This window comes from Electrona antarctica (genome assembly GCF_951216825.1).
Source record: "Electrona antarctica genome assembly, chromosome: 11".
NCBI classification, from domain to species: domain Eukaryota; kingdom Metazoa; phylum Chordata; class Actinopteri; order Myctophiformes; family Myctophidae; genus Electrona; species Electrona antarctica.
The window spans coordinates 4950484-4968934 of NC_136792.1; the positions used below are offsets into that span (position 1 = coordinate 4950484).

Sequence of the window (18451 nt, forward strand, 5' to 3'; positions counted from 1 at the left end):
TGTAATGACGGTCTGCCAGCTAGTGGACAGCTAGGGAACAACAGAATGACGGTCTGCCAGCTAGTGGACAGCTAGGGAACAACAGAATGACGGTCTGCCAGCTAATGGACAGCTAGGGAACAACAATGATGGTCTGCCAGCTAATGGACAGCTAGGGAACAACAATGATGGTCTGCCAGCTAATGGACAGCTAGGGAACAACAGAATGACGGTCTGCCAGCTAATGGACAGCTAGGGAACAACAACTGTAATGACGGTCTGCAGCTAATGGACAGCTAGGGAACAACAACAGAATGACAGTCTGCCAGCTAATGGACAGCTAGGGAACAACAACAGAATGACGGTCTGCAGCTAATGGACAGCTAGGGAACAACAGAATGACGGTCTGCCAGCTAATGGACAGCTAGGGAACAACAACTGTAATGACGGTCTGCCAGCTAATGGACAGCTAGGGAACAACAATTGTGCAATAATGGCAACCAAAGGGCTGTGGAGCAACTCCCTGTGTAGAGTTTCTCTTCCCTTTGTTTGCTTCACTCGTCGTGAGTATCTGAACCACTGTGTACACAATACTCAACTGACATCATAAAATCTCATATTTCTCAACTAGAAAGTGAAAACAAAACAAAAACATACCGTCTTGTGAGAGTTGAAAAGAGCTACCACGAAGCCAGGCAGTTTTTCTGCGAAAAATATCACACACAAGTTCGGCTTCAATTCACACTCAAGTGAGAACGAAGCTGTAATGAAGCTCAGGTTCAGGTTCAGGTTTATTTGTCATATGTATAGATACAGAGTATCACATACACAGGACATAAACAAACATCTATAGTGCAAAGAATAGAGTGAAGTGACAATACAGTGCAATACAGTTCAAGGTCAGCTGTTCAGCAGCCTAACTGCCTGGGGGAAGAAACTGTTACTGAGACGGGTGGTGCGAGATTTGATGCTCTGGTAGCAGAGGTCTTCCATGAGATGCTTGATCTCATGGAAAGATCAAGCATCATGGATTGGCTTGAGCCGGAAAGAATTGGTCTGACCTTCACCTTGGCCTACCAAATTCAAACCCTTCCGTAACTGTAAAGTGCGCAAAAGGACAACCACCAAATAAATGTGGTGTGTGGCAATGGATCTCTTGACTAAACAATGGCATAACATGCATTGTGACCTGCAATGCAGGTGAGAACAATGTATATTTTTCAAAAGTTTGTAAACACAAACATTGAAGACAAAAATGATAGAAGCAAATTGTGATTGGCCAGAATGAGATGAAGAACACCCCTCACTTCACACGGGTGTGATTTTTTAAGAAATTAACTATATGTTTGCCATCATCTTAATATTCAGTCTACATCTGTGTGCCCGCGTGTGTGCATGTGGCCGTATGTGCGCACGCACGTGTGTGTGTGTGACTGTGTGTGTGTGCGCGCGTGCGTGTGTGTGTACACGTATACATGTTTGTGTGTGCAAAACTGTGGATGCAATGCATATTGTAAGACCCACAATGGATTGTGTTGAGGCTACAGACAGACCGAGGCTGACTGATCCAACTGTACAAACCTCACCTTTTCAGCAGGTATATGTATGGCATTGATGTACGTACCGTATGATGATGATTCATTTTGTATAGGCTAAAGCAGGTCAAAATTGTGGTTGCTTTTCAGGAAATGGAAATAAAGAAGTGTTCCAATGGATCCAATGTAGTTAATATATTTACTCTTGTTAATACCTTTCATTGGTGCAGTTTTTCTAAAACCCACGGACAGACGTAAACATTTTTTGAGTGGTGTAAACCACTCCTACAACTGGCTTTGTTGTGCAGAAAAAATGAGCTTGGTTGCTATGTTCACCCTGTTCACCCGGGTGTGATTTCATTACGTCAACTGGCTTTGTTAGTCTGTGCAGAAAAAATGAGCATGGTTGCTATGTTCACCCTGTTCACCCGGGTGTGATTTAATTACGTCAGACATGATTTCATTACGTCAGACAGGCTATGGACAATATATGTGATGTATGCCATGCTTTTGTTATTTCTTAATGTAAGTCGCTCTGGATTAAGAGCGTCTGCTAAATGCCTAAATTGTAAATTGTAAATTGCTATCTAAGACCTTACACCACTCAGTTCACACGGGTGTGATTTTTACTTTTAACTTTCACTTATTTCGCAAAAAAAATAGTTGATCTACAAGCACACAACACAACACCAGAGCAAATAACTAACTTCTCTCACATTCAATCAAGAAAACGTGATTGCCACAACACAGCATCAGAATCTGCACTTGATCACACCCACAATATTAGTAAATTAGTATTTACACTACAAAAATAAAAGCACAACATAATGTTGCAAATTGCAATATAGCCTATAACAAAGTAAAAGGCCTGGTTTGACAACATATATGTCTACTACTACTAGTATTAGGCAACTATACTACTAACTGTAGCCTATCTGTTCTTTTTTACTTATTTTATTTTATGCGTCCTAATTGTGTAAAGCACATTGCCTTGTTTTTGGAATGTGCCATACAAATTCAAACTGCCTTGCATATTATCACTACTACACCTATTGCTATGCTATAGATGCTAGTACTACTGCTAGTAGACTTAGTATGCTACTACTAACATTGAAAGCTAGGACAGAATACAATTCGTAACACCCAGTTGTTCTCAGGACTCGAGGCTTTTTGGTTGCCATGGAAACATTAAGGCAAAGCTGATGTTAGCCCTGAATCTGATCAGATAGGCTATGGTTGCCATAGCAGTGCTATGACAACACTTTGCAACATCACCATGGTGATCTGACGGCCACTTTACTGCAGTATAGAATAGATGACCGAGCTGGGGAGATAGGACCAAATGTCAAATATCTTAAAATAATGTAAAAAAAAAAAAGAAACCTCCATTTCGACCTTCTATGTGTGTGTGTGTGTGTGTGTGTGTGTGTGTGTGTGTGCGTGCGACTGTGCTTGTGAGCGTGCGTGCAAGCATGCGTGCACAGTTGGTAGAGAGCCAGGCAGTACATTTTACTTTGGTCTCAAGCCAAAACCCCTCAATTAGACACACACACGCGCGCGCGCGCACACACACACACACACACACACACACACACACACACACACACACTAGAGAGAGGGGGGAGCCACTCATCTTTTTTGCCCCCCTCCCCCCTCCCCTCTGTCTGTCTGTCTGTCTGTCTGTCTCTCTGTCTGTCTGTCTCTCTATCTGTCTGTCTGTCTGTCTGTCTGTCTGTCTGTCTCCCTGAGGAGGAGGAGAGGAGAGGATTGGAGGGTGTGTTTGTGTTTGTGTCGGTGAGGAAGGGAAAGGGTTGATGTTGGGCGGGGTTGTAGCCAAGACTGATTACTATCTTCCTCTCCGTTCATCGCCCGGTCGGTCTGTAGAGAATCACAGATAGAGGGTCAGAGACAGAGAGACACACAGAGAGAAAAGGACAGAAAGACACACAGAGAGAGAGAGAGAGAGAGAATAGGACAGAGAGAGAGAAGTCTCCTCCGCCACAGCCATAGATAGACGATGGGAAAATCCTCTCCTCCTCCTTCTGCTCCTTCACTCGGTTGAACAAAGACGAGCGACTCGTCTCGCGGTTTGTTGTTCGCTCGATCGTTGCTCCGCCCGCCCGGCGGATCCCTAGCTTCTTCTGTTCGGGGTTGTTTGTTTGTTTGTTTGTTTGTTTGTTTGTTTCTCGTCTTTTCCGACGCACGGATAACAACAACAGACACAGAACAGACACGTTATATAGGGAGATAGAGGCAGAAGACACGCGCACAGAGAGAGAGAGAGAGGAGGGATGGCTCGGTAGAGGTTTGCAGGATGAGCGTCGCCCTGCAAGATCTGCGGAACAGCGTAAGTGAACACACACATGCACACGCACGCACGCACGCGCGCGCGCGCGACACACGCACACACGCACGCACACACACACACACACACTGTCTGACACACACACACACACACACACACACACACACACAGACGCACACACTGTACACACACAAATCCACAGTATGTAGGCTATTTGTATCTGTCTGCCTGGGACAAGGTGTGATGTATCATGTTGTAGTGTAGGCTATGTCAATCATCACCATGAGATTAGCCATAATATGTCATAATTATTATAGGCTATGTCAAACTTATTCTATTTATTTCATTTCATATGCTAGGTGATGTATCTCTGCCTGACTGCCTACACATTGGTACAGCTGTGGTTCATCATCTGATTGTTTGTTTTGTTTTATGCATACCAATGCTGAATGCATGCAGCACCATCTTAGTTCTCTACAGTAGCCTTTACATGTTTAATGTAGCCTACTAAATAAATATATCTATGCTATGTAGGCCTACCATGTTTTTATAAGCATGTTTATATATGTACCATCTTCGTTTTCTACAGTACCCTATACATGTTTAATATAGCCTACTAAATAAATATATCTATGCTATGTAGGCCTACCATGTTTTCATAAGCATGTTTATAAGTACCATCTTAGTTATTAACATCCACATTCTTGTATACCAAATATATCTATGCACCATATCATAAAAAATAGATATGTTATTATAATTATACAAATAATAATAAATGCATAAATCTTAGTCATTATAAATATGTGTGTTCTAATCTAAGTATATAAACCATCTCAGCCATTAAAACATATATGTCCTTATACTAAATAAAACATCTTAGTCATGTATGACTTGGATAGATGTATGTATTCTTATCTAAGTAAATACACCATTTTAGTCATTATAAACATATTATTCTATACTAACATATATAGCTAACCGTCTAAGTAATTAAAACCTATATGTTGTATACTAAGTATACTGTATAAACAATCCTCATTATAAATCTATATGTTCTTCTATATGAAGTATTATAAACCATCTTAGTTATATGTAGTATTATAAACCATCTTAGTTATATGTTTGGATAAAATACATACAAAGTGTTTCTCTCAATTGTTTACACTGCTGACTTGAGATTCAATGACCGCAATCTGTAACTCATCTACCAAATCCGGAAACAATTCCGCTTAAATACAAGCACATTTCCTGCTTTTATACTTTCCCCTTTCCTTTTTTTTCAAGACTCTGCACACAATTTCTCTACAATCGTCATGGATAAAAGTCTCTTATTTTTGCATGGAACACACCACTGTCTGTCATTCAGAATGTCCTGCTAACCACAGTGACTCCGTCCTCATATGGACCACAGTGACTCCGTCCTCATATGGACAAACACATGTTGCACAATTGTTCAATTAGCAATCAGAGCGTTTTGTTGATGAGGTGCTGCTGTGGCCAGACCAGACCAGACAGGATGCTGCTTAATGTTTACGCTGTGGAGGCCAGCCATCTAGGACAGGGTTGGTCGGGCTTGGTGATCTGGCCAGAGTTAAACTAATCAGAGTGAGATGGGCATCCATCCACCTAATGGATACACATGGATAAAGGTACAGACACACACGTGGAATAAAAACGGTCGCGTCCAGTCATTCTACATGAGAGAAGGGGTGGCGTCCAGTCATTCTACATGAGAGAAGGGGTGGCGTCCAGTCATTCTACATGAGAGAAGGGGTGGCGTCCAGTCATTCTACATGAGAGAAGGGGTGGCGTCCAGTCCTTCTACATGAGAGAAGGGGTGGCGTCCAGTCATTCTACATGAGAGAAGGGGTGGCGTCCAGTCCTTCTACATGAGAGAAGGGGTGGCGTCCAGTCCTTCTACATGAGAGAAGGGGTGGCGTCCAGTCATTCTACATGAGAGAAGGGGTGGCGTCCAGTCCTTCTACATGAGAGAAGGGGTGGCGTCCAGTCATTCTACATGAGAGAAGGGGTGGCGTCCAGTCATTCTACATGAGAGAAGGGGTGGCGTCCAGTCACTCTACATGAGAGAAGGGGTGGCGTCCAGTCATTCTACATGAGAGAAGGGGTGGCGTCCAGTCCTTCTACATGAGAGAAGGGGTGGCGTCCAGTCATTCTACATGAGAGAAGGGGTGGCGTCCAGTCATTCTACATGAGAGAAGGGGTGGCGTCCAGTCCTTCTACATGAGAGAAGGGGTGGCGTCCAGTCACTCTACATGAGAGAAGGGGTGGCGTCCAGTCCTTCTACATGAGAGAAGGGGTGGCGTCCAGTCCTTCTACATGAGAGAAGGGGTGGCGTCCAGTCATTCTACATGAGAGAAGGGGTGGCGTCCAGTCCTTCTACATGAGAGAAGGGGTGGCGTCCAGTCAGTCATTCTACATGAGAGAAGGGGTGGCATCCAGTCATTCTACATGAGAGAAGGGAGGGGTGGCGTCCAGTCATTCTACATGAGAGAAGGGGTGGCGTCCAGTCAGTCATTCTACATGAGAGAAGGGGTGGCGTCCAGTCCTTCTACATGAGAGAAGGGGTGGCGTCCAGTCCTTCTACATGAGAGAAGGGGTGGCGTCCAGTCATTCTACATGAGAGAAGGGGTGGCGTCCAGTCAGTCATTCTACATGAGAGAAGGGGTGGCGTCCAGTCCTTCTACATGAGAGAAGGGGTGGCGTCCAGTCCTTCTACATGAGAGAAGGGGTGGCGTCCAGTCAGTCATTCTACATGAGAGAAGGGGTGGCGTCCAGTCATTCTACATGAGAGAAGAGGTGGCGTCCAGTCATTCTACATGAGAGAAGGGAGGGGTGGCGTCCAGTCCTTCTACATGAGAGAAGGGGTGGCGTCCAGTCATTCTACATGAGAGAAGGGGTGGCGTCCAGTCCTTCTACATGAGAGAAGGGGTGGCGTCCAGTCAGTCATTCTACATGAGAGAAGGGGTGGCGTCCAGTCATTCTACATGAGAGAAGAGGTGGCGTCCAGTCATTCTACATGAGAGAAGGGAGGGGTGGCGTCCAGTCCTTCTACATGAGAGAAGGGGTGGCGTCCAGTCATTCTACATGAGAGAAGGGGTGGCGTCCAGTCCTTCTACATGAGAGAAGGGGTGGCGTCCAGTCCTTCTACATGAGAGAAGGGGTGGCGTCCAGTCATTCTACATGAGAGAAGGGGTGGCGTCCAGTCATTCTACATGAGAGAAGGGGTGGCGTCCAGTCCTTCTACATGAGAGAAGGGGTGGCGTCCAGTCCTTCTACATGAGAGAAGGGGTGGCGTCCAGTCCTTCTACATGAGAGAAGGGGTGGCGTCCAGTCATTCTACATGAGAGAAGGGGTGGCGTCCAGTCATTCTACATGAGAGAAGGGGTGGCGTCCAGTCAGTCATTCTACATGAGAGAAGGGTGGCGTCCAGTCAGTCATTCTACATGAGAGAAGGGGTGGCGTCCAGTCAGTCATTCTACATGAGAGAAGGGTGGCGTCCAGTCCTTCTACATGAGAGAAGGGGTGGCGTCCAGTCATTCTACATGAGAGAAGGGGTGGCGTCCAGTCCTTCTACATGAGAGAAGGGGTGGCGTCCAGTCATTCTACATGAGAGAAGGGGTGGCGTCCAGTCCTTCTACATGAGAGAAGGGGTGGCGTCCAGTCCGTCATTCTACATGAGAGAAGGGGTGGCGTCCAGTCATTCTACATGAGAGAAGGGAGGGGTGGCGTCCAGTCATTCTACATGAGAGAAGGGGTGGCGTCCAGTCCTTCTACATGAGAGAAGGGGTGGCGTCCAGTCAGTCCTTCTACATGAGAGAAGGGGTGGCGTCCAGTCATTCTACATGAGAGAAGGGGTGGCGTCCAGTCACTCTACATGAGAGAAGGGGTGGCGTCCAGTCCTTCTACATGAGAGAAGGGAGGGGTGGCGTCCAGTCATTCTACATGAGAGAAGGGGTGACGTCCAGTCATTCTACATGAGAGAAGGGGTGGCGTCCAGTCCTTCTACATGAGAGAAGGGGTGGCGTCCAGTCATTCTACATGAGAGAAGGGGTGGCGTCCAGTCCTTCTACATGAGAGAAGGGGTGGCGTCCAGTCCTTCTACATGAGAGAAGGGGTGACGTCCAGTCATTCTACATGAGAGAAGGGGTGGCGTCCAGTCAGTCCTTCTACATGAGAGAAGGGGTGGAGTCCAGTCATTCTACATGAGAGAAGGGGTGGCGTCCAGTCATTCTACATGAGAGAAGGGGTGGCGTCCAGTCCTTCTACATGAGAGAAGGGGTGGCGTCCAGTCATTCTACATGAGAGAAGGGGTGGCGTCCAGTCATTCTACATGAGAGAAGGGGTGGCGTCCAGTCCTTCTACATGAGAGAAGGGGTGGCGTCCAGTCATTCTACATGAGAGAAGGGGTGGCGTCCAGTCATTCTACATGAGAGAAGGGGTGGCGTCCAGTCCTTCTACATGAGAGAAGGGGTGGCGTCCAGTCATTCTACATGAGAGAAGGGGTGGCGTCCAGTCATTCTACATGAGAGAAGGGGTGGCGTCCAGTCCTTCTACATGAGAGAAGGGGTGGCGTCCAGTCATTCTACATGAGAGAAGGGGTGGCGTCCAGTCCTTCTACATGAGAGAAGGGGTGGCGTCCAGTCATTCTACATGAGAGAAGGGGTGGCGTCCAGTCATTCTACATGAGAGAAGGGGTGGCGTCCAGTCATTCTACATGAGAGAAGGAGTGGCGTCCAGTCATTCTATAGGAGAGAAGGGGTGGCGTCCAGTCCTTCTACATGAGAGAAGGGGTGGCGTCCAGTCCTTCTACATGAGAGAAGGGGTGGCGTCCAGTCATTCTACATGAGAGAAGGGGTGGCGTCCAGTCATTCTACATGAGATAAGGGGTGGCGTCCAGTCATTCTACATGAGAGAAGGGGTGGCGTCCAGTCCTTCTACATGAGAGAAGGGGTGGAGTCCAGTCCTTCTACATGAGATAAGGGGTGGCGTCCAGTCATTCTACATGAGAGAAGGGGTGGCGTCCAGTCATTCTACATGAGATAAGGGGTGGCGTCCAGTCATTCTACATGAGAGAAGGGGTGGCGTCCAGTCAGTCTACATGAGAGAAGGGGTGACGTCCAGTCATTCTACATGAGAGAAGGGGTGGCGTCCAGTCATTCTACATGAGATAAGGGGTGGCGTCCAGTCATTCTACATGAGAGAAGGGGTGGCGTCCAGTCCTTCTACATGAGAGAAGGGGTGGCGTCCAGTCCTTCTACATGAGAGAAGGGGTGGCGTCCAGTCATTCTACATGAGATAAGGGGTGGCGTCCAGTCATTCTACATGAGAGAAGGGGTGGCGTCCAGTCATTCTACATGAGATAAGGGGTGGCGTCCAGTCATTCTACATGAGAGAAGGGGTGGCGTCCAGTCAGTCTACATGAGAGAAGGGGTGGCGTCCAGTCATTCTACATGAGAGAAGGGGTGGCGTCCAGTCATTCTACATGAGATAAGGGGTGGCGTCCAGTCATTCTACATGAGAGAAGGGGTGGCGTCCAGTCCTTCTACATGAGAGAAGGGGTGGCGTCCAGTCCTTCTACATGAGAGAAGGGGTGGCGTCCAGTCAGTCATTCTACATGAGAGAAGGGGTGGCGTCCAGTCATTCTACATGAGAGAAGGGGTGGCGTCCAGTCATTCTACATGAGAGAAGGGGTGGCGTCCAGTCCTTCTACATGAGAGAAGGGGTGGCGTCCAGTCAGTCATTCTACATGAGAGAAGGGGTGGCGTCCAGTCATTCTACATGAGAGAAGGGGTGGCGTCCAGTCATTCTACATGAGAGAAGGGGTGGCGTCCAGTCATTCTACATGAGAGAAGGGGTGGCGTCCAGTCATTCTACATGAGAGAAGGTGTGGCGTCCAGTCATTCTACATGAGAGAAGGGGTGGCGTCCAGTCATTCTACATGAGAGAAGGGGTGGCGTCCAGTCCTTCTACATGAGAGAAGGGGTGGCGTCCAGTCCTTCTACATGAGAGAAGGGGTGGCGTCCAGTCATTCTACATGAGAGAAGGGGGGGCGTCCAGTCCTTCTACATGAGAGAAGGGGTGGCGTCCAGTCATTCTACATGAGAGAAGGGGTGGCGTCCAGTCATTCTACATGAGAGAAGGGGTGGCGTCCAGTCATTCTACATGAGATAAGGGGTGGCGTCCAGTCATTCTACATGAGATAAGGGGTGGCGTCCAGTCCTTCTACATGAGAGAAGGGGTGGCGTCCAGTCATTCTACATGAGAGAAGGGAGGGGTGGCGTCCAGTCACTCTACATGAGAGAAGGGGTGGCGTCCAGTCATTCTACATGAGAGAAGGGGTGGCGTCCAGTCATTCTACATGAGAGAAGGGGTGGCGTCCAGTCATTCTACATGAGAGAAGGAGTGGCGTCCAGTCATTCTATAGGAGAGAAGGGGTGGCGTCCAGTCCTTCTACATGAGAGAAGGGGTGGCGTCCAGTCCTTCTACATGAGAGAAGGGGTGGCGTCCAGTCATTCTACATGAGAGAAGGGGTGGCGTCCAGTCATTCTACATGAGATAAGGGGTGGCGTCCAGTCATTCTACATGAGAGAAGGGGTGGCGTCCAGTCCTTCTACATGAGAGAAGGGGTGGAGTCCAGTCCTTCTACATGAGAGAAGGGGTGGCGTCCAGTCATTCTACATGAGATAAGGGGTGGCGTCCAGTCATTCTACATGAGAGAAGGGGTGGCGTCCAGTCATTCTACATGAGATAAGGGGTGGCGTCCAGTCATTCTACATGAGAGAAGGGGTGGCGTCCAGTCAGTCTACATGAGAGAAGGGGTGACGTCCAGTCATTCTACATGAGAGAAGGGGTGGCGTCCAGTCATTCTACATGAGATAAGGGGTGGCGTCCAGTCATTCTACATGAGAGAAGGGGTGGCGTCCAGTCCTTCTACATGAGAGAAGGGGTGGCGTCCAGTCCTTCTACATGAGAGAAGGGGTGGCGTCCAGTCATTCTACATGAGATAAGGGGTGGCGTCCAGTCATTCTACATGAGAGAAGGGGTGGCGTCCAGTCATTCTACATGAGATAAGGGGTGGCGTCCAGTCATTCTACATGAGAGAAGGGGTGGCGTCCAGTCAGTCTACATGAGAGAAGGGGTGGCGTCCAGTCATTCTACATGAGAGAAGGGGTGGCGTCCAGTCATTCTACATGAGATAAGGGGTGGCGTCCAGTCATTCTACATGAGAGAAGGGGTGGCGTCCAGTCCTTCTACATGAGAGAAGGGGTGGCGTCCAGTCCTTCTACATGAGAGAAGGGGTGGCGTCCAGTCAGTCATTCTACATGAGAGAAGGGGTGGCGTCCAGTCATTCTACATGAGAGAAGGGGTGGCGTCCAGTCATTCTACATGAGAGAAGGGGTGGCGTCCAGTCCTTCTACATGAGAGAAGGGGTGGCGTCCAGTCAGTCATTCTACATGAGAGAAGGGGTGGCGTCCAGTCATTCTACATGAGAGAAGGGGTGGCGTCCAGTCATTCTACATGAGAGAAGGGGTGGCGTCCAGTCATTCTACATGAGAGAAGGGGTGGCGTCCAGTCATTCTACATGAGAGAAGGTGTGGCGTCCAGTCATTCTACATGAGAGAAGGGGTGGCGTCCAGTCATTCTACATGAGAGAAGGGGTGGCGTCCAGTCCTTCTACATGAGAGAAGGGGTGGCGTCCAGTCCTTCTACATGAGAGAAGGGGTGGCGTCCAGTCATTCTACATGAGAGAAGGGGGGGCGTCCAGTCCTTCTACATGAGAGAAGGGGTGGCGTCCAGTCATTCTACATGAGAGAAGGGGTGGCGTCCAGTCATTCTACATGAGAGAAGGGGTGGCGTCCAGTCATTCTACATGAGATAAGGGGTGGCGTCCAGTCATTCTACATGAGATAAGGGGTGGCGTCCAGTCCTTCTACATGAGAGAAGGGGTGGCGTCCAGTCATTCTACATGAGAGAAGGGAGGGGTGGCGTCCAGTCACTCTACATGAGAGAAGGGGTGGCGTCCAGTCATTCTATAGGAGAGAAGGGGTGGCGTCCAGTCATTCTATAGGAGAGAAGGGGTGGCGTCCAGTCCTTCTACATGAGAGAAGGGGTGGCGTCCAGTCCTTCTACATGAGAGAAGGGGTGGCGTCCAGTCATTCTACATGAGAGAAGGGGTGGCGTCCAGTCATTCTACATGAGAGAAGGGGTGGCGTCCAGTCATTCTACATGAGAGAAGGGGTGGCGTCCAGTCATTCTACATGAGAGAAGGGGTGGCGTCCAGTCCTTCTACATGAGAGAAGGGGTGGCGTCCAGTCATTCTACATGAGAGAAGGGGTGGCGTCCAGTCATTCTACATGAGAGAAGGGGTGGCGTCCAGTCAGTCATTCTACATGAGAGAAGGGGTGGCGTCCAGTCATTCTACATGAGAGAAGGGGTGGCGTCCAGTCATTCTACATGAGAGAAGGGGTGGCGTCCAGTCAGTCATTCTACATGAGAGAAGGGGTGGCGTCCAGTCACTCTACATGAGAGAAGGGGTGGCGTCCAGTCACTCTACATGAGAGAAGGGGTGGCGTCCAGTCCTTCTACATGAGAGAAGGGGTGGCGTCCAGTCCTTCTACATGAGAGAAGGGGTGGCGTCCAGTCCTTCTACATGAGAGAAGGGGTGGCGTCCAGTCATTCTACATGAGAGAAGGGGTGGCGTCCAGTCATTCTACATGAGAGAAGGGGTGGCGTCCAGTCATTCTACATGAGAGAAGGGGTGGCGTCCAGTCATTCTACATGAGAGAAGGGGTGGCGTCCAGTCATTCTACATGAGAGAAGGGGTGGCGTCCAGTCAGTCATTCTACATGAGAGAAGGGGTGGCGTCCAGTCATTCTACATGAGAGAAGGGGTGGCGTCCAGTCCTTCTACATGAGAGAAGGGGTGGCGTCCAGTCAGTCATTCTACATGAGAGAAGGGGTGGCGTCCAGTCATTCTACATGAGAGAAGGGGTGGCGTCCAGTCATTCTACATGAGAGAAGGGGTGGCGTCCAGTCAGTCATTCTACATGAGAGAAGGGGTGGCGTCCAGTCACTCTACATGAGAGAAGGGGTGGCGTCCAGTCACTCTACATGAGAGAAGGGGTGGCGTCCAGTCCTTCTACATGAGAGAAGGGGTGGCGTCCAGTCCTTCTACATGAGAGAAGGGGTGGCGTCCAGTCATTCTATAGGAGAGAAGGGGTGGCGTCCAGTCATTCTACATGAGAGAAGGGGTGGCGTCCAGTCATTCTATAGGAGAGAAGGGGTGGCGTCCAGTCCTTCTACATGAGAGAAGGGGTGGCGTCCAGTCACTCTACATGAGAGAAGGGGTGGCGTCCAGTCAGTCATTCTACATGAGAGAAGGGGTGGCGTCCAGTCAGTCATTCTACATGAGAGAAGGGGTGGCGTCCAGTCAGTCATTCTACATGAGAGAAGGGGTGGCGTCCAGTCAGTCATTCTACATGAGAGAAGGGGTGGCGTCCAGTCATTCTACATGAGAGAAGGGGTGGCGTCCAGTCATTCTACATGAGAGAAGGGGTGGCGTCCAGTCATTCTACATGAGAGAAGGGAGGGGTGGCGTCCAGTCATTCTACATGAGAGAAGGGGTGGCGTCCAGTCATTCTACATGAGAGAAGGGAGGGGTGGCGTCCAGTCATTCTACATGAGAGAAGGGGTGGCGTCCAGTCAGTCCTTCTACATGAGAGAAGGGGTGGCGTCCAGTCATTCTACATGAGAGAAGTGGTGGCGTCCAGTCACTCTACATGAGAGAAGGGGTGGCGTCCAGTCAGTCATTCTACATGAGAGAAGGGGTGGCGTCCAGTCAGTCATTCTACATGAGAGAAGGGGTGGCGTCCAGTCATTCTACATGAGAGAAGGGGTGGCGTCCAGTCCTTCTACATGAGAGAAGGGGTGGCGTCCAGTCAGTCATTCTACATGAGAGAAGGGGTGGCGTCCAGTCAGTCATTCTACATGAGAGAAGGGGTGGCGTCCAGTCATTCTACATGAGAGAAGGGGTGGCGTCCAGTCAGTCCTTCTACATGAGAGAAGGGGTGGTGTCCAGTCATTCTACATGAGAGAAGGGGTGGCGTCCAGTCAGTCCTTCTACATGAGAGAAGGGGTGGCGTCCAGTCATTCTACATGAGAGAAGGGGTGGCGTCCAGTCATTCTACATGAGAGAAGGGGTGGCGTCCAGTCATTCTACATGAGAGAAGGGGTGGCGTCCAGTCATTCTACATGAGAGAAGGGGTGGCGTCCAGTCCTTCTACATGAGAGAAGGGGTGGCGTCCAGTCAGTCATTCTACATGAGAGAAGGGGTGGCGTCCAGTCCTTCTACATGAGAGAAGGGGTGGCGTCCAGTCATTCTACATGAGAGAAGGGGTGGCGTCCAGTCAGTCATTCTACATGAGAGAAGGGGTGGCGTCCAGTCCTTCTACATGAGAGAAGGGGTGGCGTCCAGTCCTTCTACATGAGAGAAGGGGTGGCGTCCAGTCACTCTACATGAGAGAAGGGGTGGCGTCCAGTCATTCTACATGAGAGAAGGGGTGGCGTCCAGTCATTCTACATGAGAGAAGGGGTGGCGTCCAGTCCTTCTACATGAGAGAAGGGGTGGCGTCCAGTCACTCTACATGAGAGAAGGGGTGGCGTCCAGTCATTCTACATGAGAGAAGGGGTGGCGTCCAGTCATTCTACATGAGAGAAGGGGTGGCGTCCAGTCAGTCTACATGAGAGAAGGGGTGGCGTCCAGTCACTCTACATGAGAGAAGGGGTGGCGTCCAGTCAGTCCTTCTACATGAGAGAAGGGGGTGGCGTCCAGTCATTCTACATGAGAGAAGGGGTGGCGTCCAGTCATTCTACATGAGAGAAGGGGTGGCGTCCAGTCATTCTACATGAGAGAAGGGGGGGGGTGGCACTTCCCACTGCAGTGTGTTGGCATGTCTTGTGAGTTCAAGTTAGCTGAACTTTGACATGGTTGGTATGTGGTTGGCCACTCCCCTGCCATTGTGCATGTGTGACTGTACCCAAATCAACACGCATGCACGCACACACGCACGCACACACGCTCGCTCGCACACACACGCACGCATGCACGCACGCACGCACACACACACACACACACACACACACACGCTCTTGTTCGGATCTTATTTCTGTGTTGTGACTACAAGTAAGACACGTAAACGCGGGAAGCGAACGAAGCTGTTGTGGCAGTCTGACACACACACACACACACACACACACACACACACACACACACACACACACACACACACACACACACACACACACACACACACACACACACACACACACAGAGAGAGACCTCTGTATCGTTCCAATTTCAGTTGCCTGCTGGTGGCGGGCGGGTGGTGTTACCGCGTGACACACACAGACAGACAGACAGACAGTTTTGGCCAGCTTATATAGTTAGTGCTCACTTCGTTCGCAACTATTGACTATACCAGGGGTTCTCAACGTTTTTGTCCGGGGACCCCCGAAAATGCTTTGGCAACGTCTCGGGACCCACGCCCCGCCCACTCCCGACACCCAATATAAATTGACTGCTACAATAACCTTAACCCATTTTGGGTGGGAACCCCTTTTGGTGTTTTAAGCATTATGTTATAATTTAGCTATTTAAAAATAGCAGATCTACAAGCTCATAGCACGCCACCGAGTGGCGCGCTACGAGCTTGTAGGTCTGCTATTTTTGAAAAATCGTGAACCCCCCCCCCCCCCCCCCCCCTTTTTTTTTAATAATTTGGGGACCCCCCCAAACTAATTTGGCGACCCCCCGAGGGGTCGCGACCCACGGGTTGAGAACCCCTGGACTATACTACCTGAGGCATGGCAAGCAGGTGCTGGTACAAAAAAAAAAAAAATTGCCTGTCCCCTTGTCCCCTACTTTTGAGCCTGTTACAGTAGAGCTAAATATCTGGAGAGGGCAATGAAAAAACCACACCTTGCTCACCACCCACCGCATAGTCCACTCCTTCCAGGTTTGAGCCTATTGCTTTGATGACATCATAGTCCACTCCTTCCAGGTTTGAGCCTATTGCTTTGATGACATCATAGTCCACTCCTTCCAGGTTTGAGCCTATTGCTTTGATGACATCATAGTCCACTCCTTCCAGGTTTGAGCCTCACCACCCACCGCATAGTCCACTCCTTCCAGGTTTGAGCCTCACCACCCACCGCATAGTCCACTCCTTCCAGGTTTGAGCCTCAACACCCACCGCATAGTCCACTCCTTCCAGGTTTGAGCCTATTGCTTTGATGACATCATAGTCCACTCCTTCCAGGTGTGAGCCTATTGCTTTGATGACATCAGGGGCCCATTACTTTAGGCCTGACGTCAAAAAAAAAAAAAAACGTTCACTCTGAAAGAATATATATTCAAAGATGTGTGTCGCATTTTCACGATTTTTCAAAAATAGCAGACCTACAAGCTCGTAGCGCGCCACTCGGTGGCGCGCTATGAGCTTGTAGGTCTGCTATTTTTCAATAGCTAAAGTATAACATAACGCTTAGTTAAAACACCAAAAGGGGTTCCCGCCCAGAATGGGTTAAGAATGAAGCGGTATCTCTCTCTCTCTTTCTTTCTTTCTTTCTTTCTTTCTTTCTTTTTTACTGTATACACATTTTGTTTGATTACTGTATTTGATACTTTGACACATACATATTCAGTTTGGTGGACTGCAATATGTTGAGGCAACAATACAAATATATCTTTGTATTTTAATATATATATATATTATTTGAAACGCACCTGTGCGAACTGAGCGGTGGAACTATACTTTTATTCTTATAGTCACTGTGTGTAACTAAGCATTATGTTATACTTTAGCTATTTAAAAATAGCAGATCTACAAGCTCATAGCGCGCCACCGAGTGGCGCGCTACGAGCTTGTAGGTCTGCTATTTTTGAAAAATCGTGAAAATGCGGCACAAATCTTTGAATATATATATATTCTTTCAGAAAACCTTTTTTTTATTTCGACGTCAGGCCTTAATGGGTCAACATCTGTGTTATATCAGTGGTGTGACTGAGTGAAGGTAATCTCTGTTTGTTGTGTTTGTTTGCTGTGCTTGCCTTGGAGCCAAGCGCAGCTGCAGGGGCAATAGTCAGTCAGTAGGTCCTACTCAGACAGGGGTCATACTCGGACATAGGGACAGATAGACATACAGATAGATACACATAGCTGTGCATAGGAGACGGTGTGCCACCGCTCAAAAACATTATAGAAGAGCATAGTGCTGCCAACGAATATTCCATGTTCGAATGAATATTCGAATGTAAAAAATAAAAGAATTAAGATTCGAAATAAAAAGATAACAATAAAATTGCTGTGTGAGTTCTGGTGAGACTCCGTGCCACGTAAACTAAAACATCATACACAAATTAGGCTATTCGGATAATTATGAATCATTCATTTGATCTCGCAAGACTCAAGAGAGTGCATTTCTGAGCACCAACCGCGGCCCATACAGGACCGGACCATACAGGACCGGCCCATACAGGACCGGACCATACAGGACCGGCCCATACAGGACCGGCCCATACAGGACCATACAGGACCGGACCATACAGGACCGGCCCATACAGGACCGGACCATACAGGACCATACAGGACCGGACCATACGGGACCATACAGGACCATACAGGACCGGACCATACAGGACCATACAGGACCGGACCATACAGGACCGGACCACCGGACCATACAGGACCGGCCCATACAGGACCGGCCCATACAGGACCGGACCATACAGGACCGGACCATACAGGACCGGACCATACAGGACCGGCCCATACAGGACCGGACCATACAGGACCGGCCCATACAGGACCGGACCATACAGGACCGTCCGGACCATACAGGACCGGCCCATACAGGACCGGACCATACAGGACCGGCCCATACAGGACCGGACCATACAGGACCGGCCCATACAGGACCGGACCATACAGGACCGGACCATACAGGACCATACAGGACCGGCCCATACAGGACCATACAGGACCGGCCCATACAGGACCGGACCATACAGGACCGGCCCATACAGATAACGAAAGAGAACGTTTTACAGCATTATATTCTGCAATATTCATATCATCACTTCACTTCACTTACGCCTATTACCCCTTCTGGGGTTTAGGCCGTCGACAAGAGTTCTCCAAGCATCTGGATCCTGAGCCAACACTTCCAGCTGTCCCCAAGTCTGGCCCATAGTTTTTGCATCTGCCTCCAGGTCTCTGCTCCAGGTGTTCCGTGGCCGACCTCTCTTTCTTTTCCCTTGGGGGTTCCACTTGAGGGACACCAACCGCGGCCCATACAGGACCGGTCCATACAGGACCGGCCCATACAGGACCGGACCATACAGGACCGGCCCATACAGGACCGGCCCATACAGGACCATACAGGACCGGACCATACAGGACCGGCCCATACAGGACCGGACCATACAGGACCATACAGGACCGGACCATACGGGACCATACAGGACCATACAGGACCGGACCATACAGGACCATACAGGACCGGACCATACAGGACCGGACCACCGGACCATACAGGACCGGCCCATACAG

General features: G+C 49.3%; 1 protein-coding gene across 1 annotated transcript in view; it reads left to right on the forward strand.

The window, feature by feature from the left end:
• The first annotated feature begins 3660 nt into the window (after window positions 1-3660).
• ece2b (endothelin converting enzyme 2b) overlaps window positions 3661-18451 on the forward strand; it is an 81455-nt gene continuing 66664 nt past the window's right edge. Inside the window, exon 1 of the mRNA XM_079513919.1 lies at window positions 3661-3861. Within this exon, the coding sequence (XP_079370045.1) occupies window positions 3829-3861 (33 nt within the window). The 5' untranslated portion in view covers window positions 3661-3828. The remainder of the gene's footprint in view (window positions 3862-18451) is intronic.